A 16786-nucleotide genomic window follows, 5' to 3' on the forward strand; every position below is an offset into this window, starting at 1 on the left:
GAAAGTTCTCGATTTTGAGTTGGCGCACTAATTCCTTAGCTTAGTCCTAGACCTGATATTTAGAGTTAGTTTGGCTTTTGCCAGTTACTTAATTGGTTGCCAAATTATTCCTGAAGGTACAATTTTGTCATTGATTGTGGCATTATATCAGAAATTATATTCTGACACAGACCTGGAGACCTTAGTACATTTTTAGGGACTGTCCAATGGTATCACTCACCTGATGTTGCAAGGTCCATTTGAGCCACATGATATTTTGGCAAGCATCAAAGCATGTTCAAGGGACAAGGTCCCTGGGCCTAATGGGCTCTCAATGACATTTTTCACACTGCTGGGAGGTAGTCAATAGAGAAGCCATTGATGTTGTTCAAAATTGTTACCATGCATGCTATTTTAATAGTCAACAAATGGCCTTTATCAGTGGCAGGTAAATAATGATGCTATTTTAATAGCTAATGAATGTGTGTATACCAGAATGAATTGTGCGAAACAGGGATCCTGTGCAAATTATACATTGAGAAGGCCTAGGACCATGTTAACTGGGATTTCTTATGTGGAATATTTCAGAGGATGGGATTTTGAGACAGATGGATCAAATTTTGTGTCATTACAGTCAATTCTCAGTATTGGTTAATGAATAACCTTGTGGCTTCGTTTCCTCTCAGAGAGGACCTAGGCAAGAGGACCTCCTATGACCGTTCCTTTTTATTCTAGCCATATAGGGACTGAATTTTATAATTAAACAAGCAAAGGCGAATAATTGGACCAGCGGTTTCAAGATCAATAACAAGATTGGCAATTGTTTAGGGATTTCTCATCTTCAGTATGTAGATATACACTTGTTTTTTGTGAAGCTGTCAAGAATCAACTGAGAATGTTAAAAGTAATTTTCAGTCTTTTGGAAGCTGTCTCTGGCTTATGCATTAATTGGAACAGAACTTTTATTTAGCCCGTTAATGAAGTTAATGATACACCTGAGATCCAATCCTTGGCAGAGATTCTGGGAGGAAGAATAGGTAAGTTGGACACTGTTTACTTGGGCATGCCATTAAGTGCTAGATGAAAATCTTTAGGCATTTGGAGTGGAGTCCCTGAAATGTTTGAGAAAAGTCTTACAAGCTGGAAAAGCCAATACCTTTCACTAGGTGGAATATTTGTTCTGATTAACCGTTTGTTGGATGCTGTATGCACTTGTATGATGTCTTTGTTCCCAGCTCCTACTAGTGTGCAAGGTTAGCTGAATTGAGAAGAATATTTTTGTGGCAAGACAGTAAGAAGAAAAAAGTACATCTGGTTTAATGCAAGAATATAACAATCAAGGAGCAGGGTAGGCTGGAAATCAGAAATCTCCATTTTCAAAACCATCGCCTTCTGATGAAGTGGTTGTGGAGGCTAGCTGCTGCTGAGAAATTACTGTGGAATGAAGTAAATAAAACTGAGGATGGCTAAAGGATAGATGGAATACCAATCGAGTGAAGACACCTCCTTATGTGGTCTGTGTGTGGAGAGATATCAGGAACTTATGGCCATCAGTTGTGAGAAAGTCCTTTCTTATGGTTGGAAATGGATGAAGGTTGTCTTCTTTCTAGAAAGACATTTGGCTAACATGAGCCATTGCAGCAGACATATCCAGATCTCTTTATTCTATGATAGGAAAAAGAGATATCATTGGGAGAAGCTTGGTCATTACAGGGGTAGAACTTGAGCTTCAAAAGACAACTTAGTGATAAGGAGGTGAGTTCTACAATACTTTAGCACAATTCAAGGGATGTCTGAAGCCGAGGACAACATGTGGGGGCAAGGTGATACGCATGACAAAGTTCTATTCAAAGCAACTTATAGTGAACTTAATACAACTAACAATCAGGTGGGTTGTTAGCCCTGGAAAATGACATGAAAAGTTAGAATTCCATACAAAGTAGCATGTTTTTCTGGTTGCCGGCAAATTAGGCAGCTCGGACTCAACACAACCTAGCTAGGAGGAGCCTTCAGATTTGTTTAATATGTTACTTTTGTGGGGAGCATGCTGAAACAATTAATCATCTTTTTCTCCCTTGTCTGTGGTTAAGCCAATTGTGTAAAATCTTCATCAACTTGAAGGGTATCAGTTGGGTAATGGAAGGGTGGTTGATTTATTTGTCACTTGGGCTACCCCTCTTCTCCTCACTCTCCTTTCCCTAATATGGACCTTAGGAGTATAGAAGGAAATCTGTTTAGTCAAAATTAGAGATGGAAAATTGTCCCAGCTTGCATTTGGTGGATACTAACACTTTTGGAGGTGGCCAGCGTAGCCCTTAATGCTGAGGAATACAAAGTTACCAGTTAAAAAAAACAAGTGGGAAGAGAAGACCAGAGATGCTTTGAAGATAAAGAAGTTCTATACCAAGGGTGAAAATGAACTGTCTAGTTTTGTACTATTTTTGGTGTACATAGGAACTTTCAGTGGATTGTGAGTCTATTTTCGATGTCTTAGATTACATATAGAATCTGACTCTGTTGCATCTTTCCTTTTTGGATCACTTGTAAATTTTGAGGTGGTTTCACAACTTGTGCAGTATACTCTTCTACAAGTATATATGAAAACGTACGTAGCTTTAAAATAAAAAATTTATACTTGACATTGAATTGTTGCAGTTTGATAGACTCAGCCAGTGTTTTAGACAGTGAAAGGCGATAAGGGTTTGAATCGCCACAGCGGTTTTAAAGTGCAGCCCCAATTTATACCAAAAAATTAAAATATTTAATTGCATAGATATATAATCAAAATTTCCATAGCAATAATAAATTAGCAAATATTTTAATTCAAAAATTGAAAATAGGTAGTACATACTAAAAGTCTAGAACTTGAATGAGAAAAAAAGAAGAGCAAAAGTCAAAACAGTGAGAAAAAAACAGTATTAGAAGGAAACAGTGGAGGAAATTTGAAAAAGAAAAGAAAAAGAAATTAGAAGAAGAAAAGAAGAAATATGTTTGGTTGGACTTTGGAGTTGCCGGAAAAGTCTCGCTAGTCGCCGGAAAAGTCTAGTCGAGTCGACTGGTTGAGTCAGACTAGTAGTCTAAGTCGAGTGCAAATTTTGAAAGAAAATCCACCTTTGAACTTTTAAAACCCTAAATTGGTTGCCTTTTTAAAGAAAATACAAAAGGCAACACTTTTTTTGCCTCTTGCCTTTGTCACCATGCCATCACCTTTTGAAGATCGCCTCGCAACAAAGCTAATAGGCGATGAAGGGTCGCCTCACCTCACCTCCCGCCATTGGTGATGAGGCAATCACCTTTCACAACACTCAACCGCCTTAGGGACCCAAGAACATAATAATGAAAATCAGGGTTTGAAAAAAATGTCCGAAAGTTTAGAAGAGAATAAAATAGACAATATTTTATTTTTGAAATTAAGAATTAATTGAATTCAAGAAAGTATTTCTTCGATTTAAGAACAAATCAAAAACTTCAAGATAAGTCTAATTTTCGAAATTGACTCCTAATAAAACAATAAACCTAAACTAATCACATTTTTAGTAGAAAATTAACACACAATACCATTTCTGATTCTGACAGAATAACGAAGAAGAATCATAAGCTTAAACCTATGAATAAAGTAATCTAAGATTTTGAAGAGTTGAAACTTATCTCCTAAAAGCGTAGACTTGAATGTTGAAGAAACCCAAGGTAGCCGTATACTCACAAGAGAAAGAGAGAAAGTTATCCGATATTATTCATCATAAAGAATCTGTCTAATACAAAACAAAGCACAGCTATTTACAGCAGAAATTGGTTTGAACAACTAAGCAATAATGAAATATGAACTAGCTAAATAAAGAAATACTAGTATAAAATCCTAGCTACCTTGGAAAGCATTAAAGATGGTTGTGACTATTTAGGAAAATATTCCATAACAAACTAGGAAACGAATTAGGAAGCTTTTGACTTTTCTAAGTTTGGCGCCAAGTAGGAGGCGTTCCTTATCTGATTTAGGTGCTCATCTTCATGCTTATTGGGAAGCAAGTCATCCCATCTTAAGGGCTAAAACGTGCCTCAATGTAAGGTTTCTTGGTGTGCAAGTTTTACACATTTTAGCTGCCTCAATTTGTCCAGAAGTGGACAGATTTGACTCATATATAGATGTGGAATCATGGGCTCATAAACGCCTGAATCACTTAGGTAGATGAACTGTGTCTTCTGTGCTCAGATTTCAGGTGCTGATTCTTAGGCTAATTTGTTGCTTAAGTTTAAAATTAAGTTCATTAGTTTCATCTTTGCAGACCCTTTGATGGTTGAAAGTAATGGTCCTTTGATCCACCAGTGTCTCCTGCTTCTCACTTATTCTCATACTTTTAATTCACATATATTTTCTTAAATACATTGTACGATGCTGATGACTCAAGTGCTATTCTCATTCTAAGTCTATTCACAATGTGATGAACAGACAGAAGAAAAGGAAGAATCCATCTGGGCTTCTTCTCTCAGCTGTTTACTATATTTTGTCTGTGATAGAGGCAGAATAAGGAGGAGCAGACTTAAAGGTCTTGACATAAGGGTGAGTCTATACCTAGGTTTGTTACGCATCTTATTCACTTTATTTTTTATGGAGAATATTTCAACTACTTGGTTTTATACAAGTATAGTAAAGGGAACAATGTGATTGGACTTCCATAAAATTCCGGAAAGTAGAGATATGTGTTTATAGTAGGGGACTTAACTTCTTGATTTGACAGTTCAATTAAACATATAAAAAGGAAATAGATATATGATATGACTGACAAATGAAATTTTATCAATTTCATTTATTATTTATCAATGAACATTATGAGTTCCTAAATACTGAGTCAGTTGTTGTAGTTAAAAAGAAAATGTTTGAGTGACAGACACATTATCCACCTAGTTTCAAATCTGGTAGAAATGTATTTCTTGGTTATCCCAAAAAAAAAAAGAGGAGAAGAATATTGGTAGATGAAGTAGATTTTTGAAAAAGAAAGTAATTACTCCCTGCATTTCAATTTAACTGGCATAGTTACTTGGAGTGAAGTTTTATGAAATAAAGGCTTTTGAATTTGTGGTATTAACTTGGCCATGGAATTTCTGCACGCATGCCATTAAAGTTAAAATTAAATTGTTCTAAATACAAAGAAGTGCCATTCTGTTGGAAACGGACTAATAAGGAAATAGTGCCTCATAGGAAGTATTAGACAAATAGAAGTATTGAGACTGGAATTTATACAAATAAAGATATTATATGGTGATGCTGGTAAACTGAAGAGCTTATAAGTACATGAAAATGAAGGATAAGTTGGATGCATTTTATTTTATTGTATTTTTTTTTAAATTGGTAAATTGTATTCCTTCAGCATTAAGGCTATGCTGGTCACCTCCAAAAAGTTTACAAAAAAGGGATACTCACAAAAAACCTATAAAATCCACTAGTTTGATTTCCTCTTCTATACTCTGTTCTTTACATCAAAAACCAAGTGAAGTAATAACATTCCACTGCTAGTTTTTTTTAAAATTGTATTTTGTCCTTAATGACCTTAGGTTCTCCTCTACTAGTTTCAATTTGTCTCTTAATCTTCTTCAACATTTTAAATATGAGTGTCAACACCCAGTGTTATAATTTGTTTATCTCTAAAAGAATGCCCATATGACCAATGAAGTGATGGTTGTGCATCTAATATTAGTCTTTCTCACATGTATAGCACTTCTGTTTCTAATTTAATGTTAATCTCAAAAGTGCTTGGTGTTTGTTCCAACTTTTCTCTTAATACTCTTGCAGGTTGTACAGGTACTTATATGTGTTAGCAGGATGAATTCTTGGGCTGAAATAGTTCACAGCAAGCTTATTGGCATGCTAACAAACATGTTTTATGAGAATCCGGAAATATCTAATACAGCTCTTTCAGCTACCCCTGAATTTCTTATTCAGCAGGTTGATCTGACGGGAGGAATTGAATTCATATTTGTAGAGGTACTGCCCTATCCCTGGTTATAATTCATGTAAAGTTGTCTGAGAGCACATCATGTGGGAGTACCTTTTGCTTGGCATTTTGTACCTATTGTTAGGAATATAAATTGTAGTGGGAGTCCATCAAATGGGAATAACTTTTGCCTGGCATTTTGTGCCTAGTGTATATTTTGAGGGGTCCTTTGGTTGAGAGAAGTATTAAAAATGCCTCTAAACTTGGTGGGAATTATTAGATTCATCCTCGAACTATTGACATCCTTAAATACACCCGTTTACTTGACTAACTGTACTTAAATACACTACGACCTTGCAACATGAGTGAAATACACCCCCTAGATTCTCATTAAATTTATGGGTGTTTTCACACTTTCTCTCGGCTTTTTATTATGAGCCCCATACCCCAACAAGAGTTTGAGACCACTTTTTTTTTTTGGACAAAAGTACTGTTGTAGTATTCCTCAACATTAAGGGATGCTGGTCACCTTCAAAAACTTTTTACAAGAAGAGAAAATAGAGTCTAGGTTTACAAAGCTCCTAAAGTCAACAAATTCATCCATTTCCTCTGTACAGTTCTCCTTACACCAAAAAAATAATGTGACTAGACAACTCCATTTTACAACATGAATGAACTTAACTTTGTCTTCAAAACATCTCCCATTTCTTTCTTCCCACACTGACCACCAAATGCAGGACGGTATCATCGCCACCACTTCTTCTGGCTTTTGCTGCCACGATGAATGAACTTAACTTTGTCTTCTAAACATCTCCTATTTCTTTCTTCCCACACTGACCACCAAATGCAGGGAGGTATCATCCGCCACCACTTCTTCTGACTTTTGCTGCCACCTATTCTGATCCAACAACTCAACAGGTCAGCTGTGTGCTCAGGCATTGTCCACTCTATTTTAGTGAGAGTAAAGAATAGGTGCCACAATTGAGCAGTAAATTTGCAATGCAGGAACGAATAGTTATCTGCTTCCCCAATTTCATTGGACAAAAAGCATCTATTTCCCTATTTTCTGGAGAACTTCTTGAGTCAGACAAGCCCTTCTGACCATCAACCAAGTGAAACAATTGATTTAGTAGGGGCCTTAATCTTCCATAAGGACTTCCAGAGCTTTGAGACTTCCCCATGTGTTGAGCAGCTATTTTCCTTCTTGTAAAGTCTGTTCACTGAGAGGATGCTGTCTTCTGTGTATTTCCATCTCAAAGAATCTGGATTAGAAGTTGTGCCAGTGAAGATCCCTAGTACGTTCAGCATATTTGCCTTCCTCTCCACTTCCCGGTCGTTAAGGTGTCTTCTAAATGTTAGGTTCCAACCTTGGGGAGACCAACGTTCCCCCACTGTAGCTTCAGGATTGTAGCTTAATAGAATTAAATCAGGGAAGGATTCCTGCAGAGTGGATTGGCCTGTCTAGAGATCTTTCAGTAGAAGAGTTTTGAGCCCATTTCCAACTCTGATTCTGGTATTTCCTTGCATTTTGTCCATGTTGATCTGATAGCTCTCCATGCACTAACACTATAAGTACTTTTGACCTCATTGTTCATTGACTTTCTTGACCATACTTGTGAGAGGTGACCTGTTTCCAGAGGAAGCCTCTTCCTCACTAAACCTCCATAACCACTTCACTAGAAGTTACTGATTATGTGCTTTAGGTTCTGATGGCTGGTCCTCACTGGTTTTTGCTCAATTGAGTTTCTTCCCACTTCACTAAACTGTATCCCCCACCCTTCTTGTTTCCTTTCCATAGAAAATTCCTGCTGAGCCTGTTCAATTTCTTGGATAAACTGGAAGGGATAGGAAACAGTGACATCACGGAGTGGGAAGGGAGTTTAAGACAGTTTATAAGAGTGACTCTTCCTCCAAGTGATATGTGCTGAGCTTTCCATTTAGATTAATTTTACTCTGTCCTCTCTATGATGTTATCCCAAATATCTAGATCACCGTGTTTGTTACCAACGGGCATGCCAAGCTAAACAGTTGGGAGTTCGTCCACCCCACAACCTAAGATGCCAGCCAGAGTATGAATGTGGTTTTCCTCTTTGATGGGAAATAAATTGCTTTTCCTCCAGTTTACCTTCAGGCCAAAATAGCTTCAAAAACAGTCAACATCACTCTGATATGCCAGACCTGCTCTTCTATTGGTTCACAAAAACAGTTTTCCCTTTCTTGTAACAGTTTTTTGGAGGTGGGCAGCATAGCCCTTAATGCTAAGAAATAGAAAAAGTCGCCAGTTTAAAAAAAAGAAGAAGAAGTTGTCAGTTAAAAAAAACAGCCTCCACTCTATTTTACTTTTTTATATTATCCTTGCAAGCTGTAGTTATTCGTTCTTAAAAATAAAGTTCCATCTTATTTTAGCTTTATGTATTTTTATGTGTGCATTCCCATGTGATTCTGTGGTGTGTTTTCAAAAATAAAACTTCCATCTTCTGGGTTGGGGCTCGTTGCACTGGGCTTGCCTAGTGCGGGTTACCTCCCTATGTGGTTTGCAAGCTATTGCATAGGAGAGGGTCTTTTACCCTGTACGCACCCAAAGGGTAGCGGCTGCGGGTTTCCCCCGTCATCACAAAAAATTCCATCTTATTTAGCTTAAAAATAGAACGTCTATTTTTAGTTTGTTTAAGTAAAAGATATTTAATGTTTACGTCACTTCATATTAATACATATTGCTCCTATATTGTAAAATATTAAAGTTATGTTTATTTTAGTTGATATATAAAATAAAAATTTTCTAGTGACTAAACTATTTAATTAAAAATATATAATTCAGCTATGGAGTCAACATTTTAAGAGAAATCAAAATATATATAACATACGAATTAGTCAAATAAATCCAACATTTAATATATTCATTAATAATAATTATATATATATATTGTATTTTTTAATGGAGAAATATATTATCATAAAAATAACGAGTAGTGAAGATTGTGAATATTATTATAAATGATATAGATATGTGAAAAGACATGCATGTAAAAGTAATGCATAAAAGAGGGTTTAAGGGGTGTACTTTTTTTATTTTACACATTTTACAGGATAAGTTATCCCGGTTTACTATTCTACCCACAAGATGGGATAACTTATCCCTGTACCAATTATCAATCCTGAGACTTCGAAACCAAACAAAGAATTGAGTACTAAAAACTTATCCCAAGATTATCTTTCCCTATCCATCACACAAAAGACCCCTAAGTGTATATTGTTTCTGATACAAGCTAAACTTGGGTCAAGTATCTGTAGAAGCTTTCTTTGTATCTGAGCAGGAGGATTATCAATGTTTCTGGTTTATATGCTATTAGTTATCCTAAAATGTGCAGAATATCTGAAGAGATTTCATGTGATTAGCTAGAATAGTCTAAAGTTGGGGACTGGGGAGGGTTTTTTTTATTTTTATTTAAAAGTTGGAGCAGGAAAATGATTTTTACACCATGCAGAGTCTGAATCATTCTATTGTTTCATAAGCTGTTAGGAAAAACTCTTCTGGTCTACTTGCAGTCTCATTTGTGATTACTTGTATGTAGCACAAGGAGAAAGGTTTTGCTTAAAAGTAAGTTTTTTCCATCAACGCAGTTAGTGCTTTCAAACTCAAGGGAGGAAAGAAGGAATCTGTACCTGGTGCTTTTTGATTATGCTTTGCATCAAATAAATGAGTCATGCATAGCTAGTGGAACATCAGACTACAGTGATGATGAAGTCCAACCTGTCGCTATGCTGCTTATGCTTGCAGATGCACCTGAAGCTTTGCATATATCTGTAAAGCTTGGATTGGAAGGCATCTTGGAGCTTCTCCAACGCCCAATATCTAGTGCATTGTCCAAATATCCAAATTCTGACCGACTTTCAATGGTAATGCTAACTTCATTTCTTGCTTAATTTCATTGGCCATCAGACATGATAGTGTGTCATTTAAAAACATCGAAAGCTTATCTAATTGTGCTTCTTTGTGATAATTTGTAAAATAATTGATGCTCGTCACTATATGCTGTTTCAATGAATAGTAATTTGGTTGTGTTTCTTGGTGACTAATCAACATAGTTAATAGCCTAAAATAATAAGGGCCTAAAATATTGTACAAAACTACCATCTGTTGACCTATTGGCCACGAAATACCCTCATTGTCAACCTTTGTGGCCCTTTATTACCCTAATCACAAACGTATCTGTTATTTAGATTACTTAGCCTTTTCATTTAGATTTAATATGTGACACATTCTGATGTGTTTGGAAAAAAATAATTATCCAAAACTAATTTAACCTACCCAAACCCGGAAAGATAATTGTAGGTAGTGGAGTGTTACCTTGCTTTTTGAGGGTTTAGGCTTGTTGGTATCTGTTGTTGTAGCCGTATTCTTGTAGTTCTTGCTTTGATATCTAACATCATCTGTTTATTGTGTTTCAGTTTCTGTACTATTTTTGTTGTTCTTAATTCCTTTCTTGTAGGCTTTGCATTGCTTCTCTTATTAGTTGTTATATTTGCATCTTTATACCTGCATTTGCTGCACTTGAGCCGAGGATCTTTAGGAAAAAACCTCTCTACTTCCACAGGTAGTGGTAACGCCTGCGTACATTCTATCCTCCCCATACCCCACTTGTGGGATTTCACCGTGTATGTTGTAAATAGTAGTGCTATGTTAAACTACAACAACCATAATGTCATTAAACAAGAAATTTCTTTAAATTGCTTCAAACCACAAAATATAAACCACTGAATGCTCTAAGATTTCATTAACCCACAAATTTGGGAGAGATTAACAGAAGGACAAGTGGCTGAGCAATATTATGAATGCCTGATGCCCCTACTTTTCCTGAAAAACAAAACTAAAGCGCAAGAACTTAAATTTAAAAGATATTCTTCCCAACTAACAGAAAGTTTATTAAAAGATTGCTAGACAATTTCTTTTTGTCCGTAATCATCCTTAATTGAAAACTATATGTTCAGGATCGATGGAATCTAATGGCATTAGGTCGTTTGATGAAATGTAAAGACAATTTCAGGTTTGAAGCAGGTTTAATTGTGTCTTTTTTTGTGCAAAGTAACCACATTTTTGATATGATAGAATTTCACGGCATTTGGTGATTTGAAGCAATCTTATGACATTTTGGTGATTCGATAAAATGTAAAGATACTGTGTTTCGAATATGGTGCATTTTCTTGTTTTTATGATATCATGATTCTTGTCTCTTTACCTAGAACTTCTAAGTTAGATTATACAAAATGGCATGTTAAGTCGCTTAAAAATGGGTTAGAAAATTCACTACAATTTAACCATGTTGCTTCATAAATGCAACTTCACAAATTGTTGCATAATTGCAGTTAAGAACTAAATTGGACTTATATGCCCTTACACCCCATGCATGTAATCGATATGCCTTCTGTTAAGTTGTGTGAAATACCCACATTTTTGGCCCAACAAAGTAACAATTGCGGAGCGTAATTGGGCCAAACTATTAAGGGAGAACAAGTATGGTGAATATCACACACTTTAGGTGCATTTTTGACCTTTTCTGTAGCGAAACAGCCATAACAGCTTTCCATATCTTTTGTTTGAACTTCGTGATGCTCATGCTAAACGGAGCCTATAAAATAGGGATAATTTCAAGGCATAAATGAAAAGCTCTTTGTAGTGTGACGCATATCAGAATCTGTCATTTTCCTTGAACCTGTTTTATTTTTCTTAGACTTTGCAAAGAAATGAAAGGCTGTTATTACTAGTCTTCTGTATGAGTTTGTATAGACCTACATACTGCTCCTTGCTTCCATTCACGATAATTGTACAGACTTTCTTAATGAATTATCTCTTCTTTCTTGTGGTAGTCTGATCTCTATTTCATTTGCAGCTCTTGGGGAAAATTGTCTACAATTTTGAGAAGCTTATAAAGTCATTTACTCATCTTGATAAGGAATTCGCTCATATGAGGCAGATAACTAAATCTTGCAAATCCCTGGAAAGTATTGATGGAGCTTATGGAAACAGTTTTGGCATGAAAGCGAAGCTCTCTTGGGCCACCTTACATTCTCTTCTTCATTCTGAAAGAACTCAGTGTCGTCACAATGGTTATCTATGGTTGGGGGATTTGATCATCACAGAGATTGTCGAGGAAGGGGATGCTAGTATATGGTCAAGCATCAGAAGCTTGCAGGAGAAAATTTCTCAAGCCAGTGTTATTGACTATTCACCTGATTTAGATGTCCCATTATCCATATGGCTCATGTGTGGGCTAATAAAATCGAAAAACAACCTCATTAGATGGGGCTTTTTATATGTTTTGGAGAGGCTTCTTATGCGCTGCAAGTTTTTATTAGATGAAAGTGAAGTCCAACACGCAATTAGTGGTGAAATGGTTGGAGATCTGCATAATAAAAGTCGTCTCGAGAAAGCAAATGCAGTCATTGATATCATGAACAGTGCGTTGTCCCTGATGGCCCAGATAAATGAAACCGACCGCATGAATATACTAAAGGTGATTTCTTCTGTCTCTTTCTGGTTAAAAAAGAGAAGAGAATAAAGGTAGGAGGAAAGAAAGAGGAAAATAATTCAGTCTTGAAATGCTTCAGACATGGTGGTCCTAATAGGATTTAAATTGTAGACCTTGAGTAAGATGACAATTGCACCTTTATGCCTTGTTATTTGACCTTTAGAGGTGTATGCGTTTGAATTATATTTGCATCCTATAATGATTTTATAGTTCTCTGTTGAACAGAGCAATAGTCATACTTCTTTTGAAACAGAGAGCAATAATCATACTCATTTAGGAAGGATAAATATTTTGTTCCCATCACTTGAAAGAGAAATTTAAACCTTATTCACAACAGTGCTTTGGATAACTATGGTCTATGGACTTCAGTGTCATGATACAACCCTTGCGAGTCCCACTTATTTTGTCTGTTGTTTAGGGGTTGCACTGCCCATAGGGTGATCATCTTACGTAATGCCAACTTACATATCAATGAAGATACAAAGGATGGTTAGTGGACTGTTTACCACAAGTAGTTGTATCTTCCTGCTGCTGTTTACCTGTGTCATTAATAGTCAGTATCAGTGTCTCACTCCAATATTGTTGTTAATCTTTTCAACAGATGTGTGAAATTCTTTTTTCTCAACTGTGCCTAAAAGTCCCCACTTCAACGGTGACATCTATGGATGATCCTACAATCTGTATCAAAGACGTTAGCTGGAATAAGAAGCTTGGTCCAGGAGAAAGCTTACCTCGACAGGAAAGCTTTGGCTGGGAGGAACACATTGAAGATACTAACCATAAACTCAAGAGAAACAAAGAGCCTCCAAAACCAGAAACTGCATCCATGGCGGCGCTGCTTCTCCATGGACAGGCCATTGTTCCCATGCAATTGGTTGCACGTGTTCCTGCTGCTTTATTTTATTGGCCTCTAATCCAACTTGCTGGTGCCGCAACTGATAATATTGCATTAGGCGTTTCTGTTGGCAGCAAAGGAAGAGGAAATGTTCCTGGTTCCACCTCTGATATACGAGCCACTCTTCTCCTGCTTTTAATTGGTAAATGCACAGCAGATCCTGCGGCTTTTAAAGAAGTTGGTGGGGAGGAATTCTTTAGGTGATTACTAGATACTTTTTCTCTCGAATAAAGTATATTTTAGTTAATTTAGAAGTTCATAATCAATTCTGAACATATGGTTTTTTTGCAGAGAGTTGTTGGATGATACAGACTCAAGAGTGGCATATTACTCTTCAATGTTTCTTCTGAAGGCAAGTTTCGTGTTGCTTTCCTGATCTTTGGCAATGATGAGTCTCACTATAGTATTAAATAATCTGAAATTTGTATTTTGCAGAGGATGATGACAGAGGAACCGGAAAATTACCAACGCATGCTGCATAACCTTGTTTCTAGAGCTCAGCAGGTGTGATCCTCTCTTTTTTTAGCATTTTTGATAGAAAATTTATGGAACTGGTGTGATGATAAATATGTTGTTTGTTCTCTACAAAATTTTGTCTGCATGATGATAAATACCAGTTTCTTCTAAGAGTTTGTTTCCAGAGCCTCATCATGGCATATTCTGGTTCTATCATTGGTGGTGAAATACATTCTGTAGTTGCATCCACTGGAAAATTCCAACATTGTCTTGAATTTCTGGTTCTTGATGTCCACTTGGACCATGTTATTTTTCTGGTAGCTGGTATATGTGTGTTTGCTGTTTGGTTGATTTTCCCACTAGACATTCTTACAGTGAAGTATCCCTGAAATGCTGAGATCCCTAGGTTAGACACTTGTGTTCTGCTCTATGAAACATGACTGTGTCGGCAGAATTGCTGACTTAATGTGTCATGATTCGTAGGGCCATTTCATGCGAAGCAGCAATTTTCAGCTAAATCTGTTAAGCTGTCATATATTTGTATAGTAACTAAAAGCAAATGGTAGGTTGCAGATAGCTAATCTGTTTCTATTGAGATTTAGTTGTCCAAATTGGTATGTTACATTCATTTGTAAAAGCTTTCCTCATGATATTATCATTTCATTATTAGATCACCCCTGGGTAGTGCTGGATCATGGAAAATCCATAGGTTTAGTAACATTCATTTAGTAACAACTATTGAGATTTAGTTGTCCAAATTGGTATGTTACATTCATTTAGTAACAACTATTGAGATTTAGTTGTCCAAATTGGTATGTTACATTCATTTGTAAAAGCTTTCCTCATGATATTATCATTTCATTATTAGATCACCCCTGGGTAGTGCTGGATCATGGAAAATCCATAGGTTTTATGATTTTACAGATATAGGGTCGGAATTGTCATAACTGATTCCCGTTTGGGTTTATGCTGTTCTTTGCAGAGCAACAATGAAAAACTCCTGGAGAATCCTTACCTTCAAATGCGGGGGTTACTTCATCTGTCAAATGAATGACATAAGCTCTACTTTATGCAATCACTATTTGAAGAAACTTGATGTTCACTGCTTCTGACAAGCACGGAGCCCAACTACAGGGAAAAGTATTCCATGTTGCAAGCCCAAGGAAGGATAGCATCATAAAATGGTTGTAAGTGTGCAGTTCTGTGGGTATTTAACCAAAGAATGGTACTCTCTGAAACATGGATGCTAAGTTGCTGTACGGGGTTGACTCGGTTGTTTATGCTTCAGCAGCTTCTCTTATGTCATCTCATGGAGTTCCTCTGAAGTGCATGATGGAACTTTGTTTCTATTAGTTTTATTGGCATTCTTTTCATGGATGTGAGATCGTCCAATGGTATTTTGAACTTGTGTTCATCAGGGGATTGCGGCAAGCCAAATATGTCCAGCACTAGCCAGCACATGGAAACCTGAGGATACAGTTTGACCTTATTGTTGGTGTGTGTCAGATTGGGTTACTGAGCAATCTTCAGGTATTAAATCACTTCTTACGACATTGACTTCAAAGTGTGAATGTTTCACCACAGAAATATTGAGTGAACTCAACACACATACTCTCTTAGTCTTTTGTGAGTTGGAGTTTTGTTTCCGGTGGATAAATGCATTCTTAGCCTGTGAGAAAAGAATATCTTGTTCTTGTTCTATTTTTTTACACCATGCCTGACTATTTCTATTTTTGCTTGTCATTGTGGTTTGAAAGCAGGTGCTGGTTCAAACAACTTCAAATATCAGAAGAACTTTTGTACAGGATGAATATCCAATTGGCATCCATCTTTTGCCTTTTATTTGGGAATGGTGCTTTCTGGAGTTTATATATTCATCTAGGTCTTCCATGCATCATGGTTGACAATTTTTCGTGGATTATAATCTGGATCCGGCATGCATGTAGGAGAATCACAAAGCTTGCCCGGTTTTCAGGTTTACAATGTTTAATGAGATCAAACATGGCTGGGTAAATATTCTTATTCTTTTATTTTATTTATCATAGATTTGTACATGTGTGCAATGTTCTTTTTCCTTTCTGGGTCCTCAAAAGGAAATAATAGATCCTTGGTGGGGAACCATCTTTTTGATAGATGTAAAACAGATGCTGACTGAATATCCATTTAACATGTAAAATATTAGTCAATGCAACTCCTTTTATTTGATTTTCCATCAAACTACAAGTAGGGAAAATTTTTAGCGTCTTGCAATAATTGTCCAGTTTATGCTTCAACTTTGTATAAATGGTTATTATTCTATTTTTGTCGTGAAACTGGTTTACTATGTCGGTGCTGTTGGAATATTGATATAAATGAAGCAATTTAATGTACCAAAAATCTAATATAGACAATGCAGACCCGCAGATTTTTAATACTTGCAAATATTATAGACAGCATATAGTCAGTTACAAGTTCTAATCAAACACTAAATATTAGTTATCTTTTGAATTGTGATCGGAAGTGCGAATCGAGCTTTCAAGCATGAGAATAAACGGTCCATGCAACCATTTCTTTTTCATGCCTTCTGTTGTTTAAGTTAGACAAGGGAAAATTTCAATTAAGGCAAACGTACAAGTAAATAATGATCTATAGCATAGTTGATCTAATTATGCTTTATAGTTACAGTATAATTTGCTGTGGAGCCTTAATCACATAAATACACCATATTAAAACGGTATTTATCATTTATGTCAATATAATTTTTCAAACTAAATATAATAATATTTTAGAATTAAAAAATTGTATGGCCTCTTTCTCTGCCCTTTTTCTCTTCCTCTTCTTTTTTTTATTTTTCTGCTTCTTCATCCGTCTCTTTCTGTGTCAATCTCTCTTCTTACTCTCTTTTTTATTCCTCTTTTTTTTTAAAAAAAAAGTTTTCATTTAAATATTTGTTTTTAAATATGTTTTCCCCATATTTCACTATTTTTATTCATAAACACGACAAGAAAAGGAGTATCCCAATG

The 16786-nt window shown here is 36.1% G+C and overlaps 1 protein-coding gene across 6 annotated transcripts in view; it reads left to right on the forward strand.

The window, feature by feature from the left end:
• LOC101259445 (uncharacterized) overlaps window positions 1-16001 on the forward strand; it is a 37204-nt gene extending 21203 nt beyond the window's left edge. For 3 of the 6 annotated variants that reach the window (XM_010323771.4, XM_026031448.2, XM_069299153.1), the window contains 9 exons: window positions 4424-4534; window positions 5765-5956; window positions 9528-9803; window positions 11795-12418; window positions 13035-13528; window positions 13620-13680; window positions 13764-13832; window positions 14767-15314; window positions 15545-16001. In XM_010323771.4, the coding sequence (XP_010322073.1) occupies window positions 4424-4534; window positions 5765-5956; window positions 9528-9803; window positions 11795-12418; window positions 13035-13528; window positions 13620-13680; window positions 13764-13832; window positions 14767-14838 (1899 nt within the window). In that variant the 3' untranslated portion in view covers window positions 14839-15314; window positions 15545-16001. Of the gene's footprint in view, window positions 1-4423; window positions 4535-5764; window positions 5957-9527; window positions 9804-11794; window positions 12419-13034; window positions 13529-13619; window positions 13681-13763; window positions 13833-14766; window positions 15315-15541 lie in introns of all 6 variants that reach the window. The other 3 variants (XM_010323772.4, XM_069299151.1, XM_019214419.3) reach the window with 3 other exon arrangements.
• The last annotated feature ends 785 nt before the right edge of the window (window positions 16002-16786 follow it).

The sequence above is a fragment of the Solanum lycopersicum genome, chromosome 6, assembly GCF_036512215.1.
Source record: "Solanum lycopersicum chromosome 6, SLM_r2.1".
Lineage (NCBI taxonomy): Eukaryota > Viridiplantae > Streptophyta > Magnoliopsida > Solanales > Solanaceae > Solanum > Solanum lycopersicum.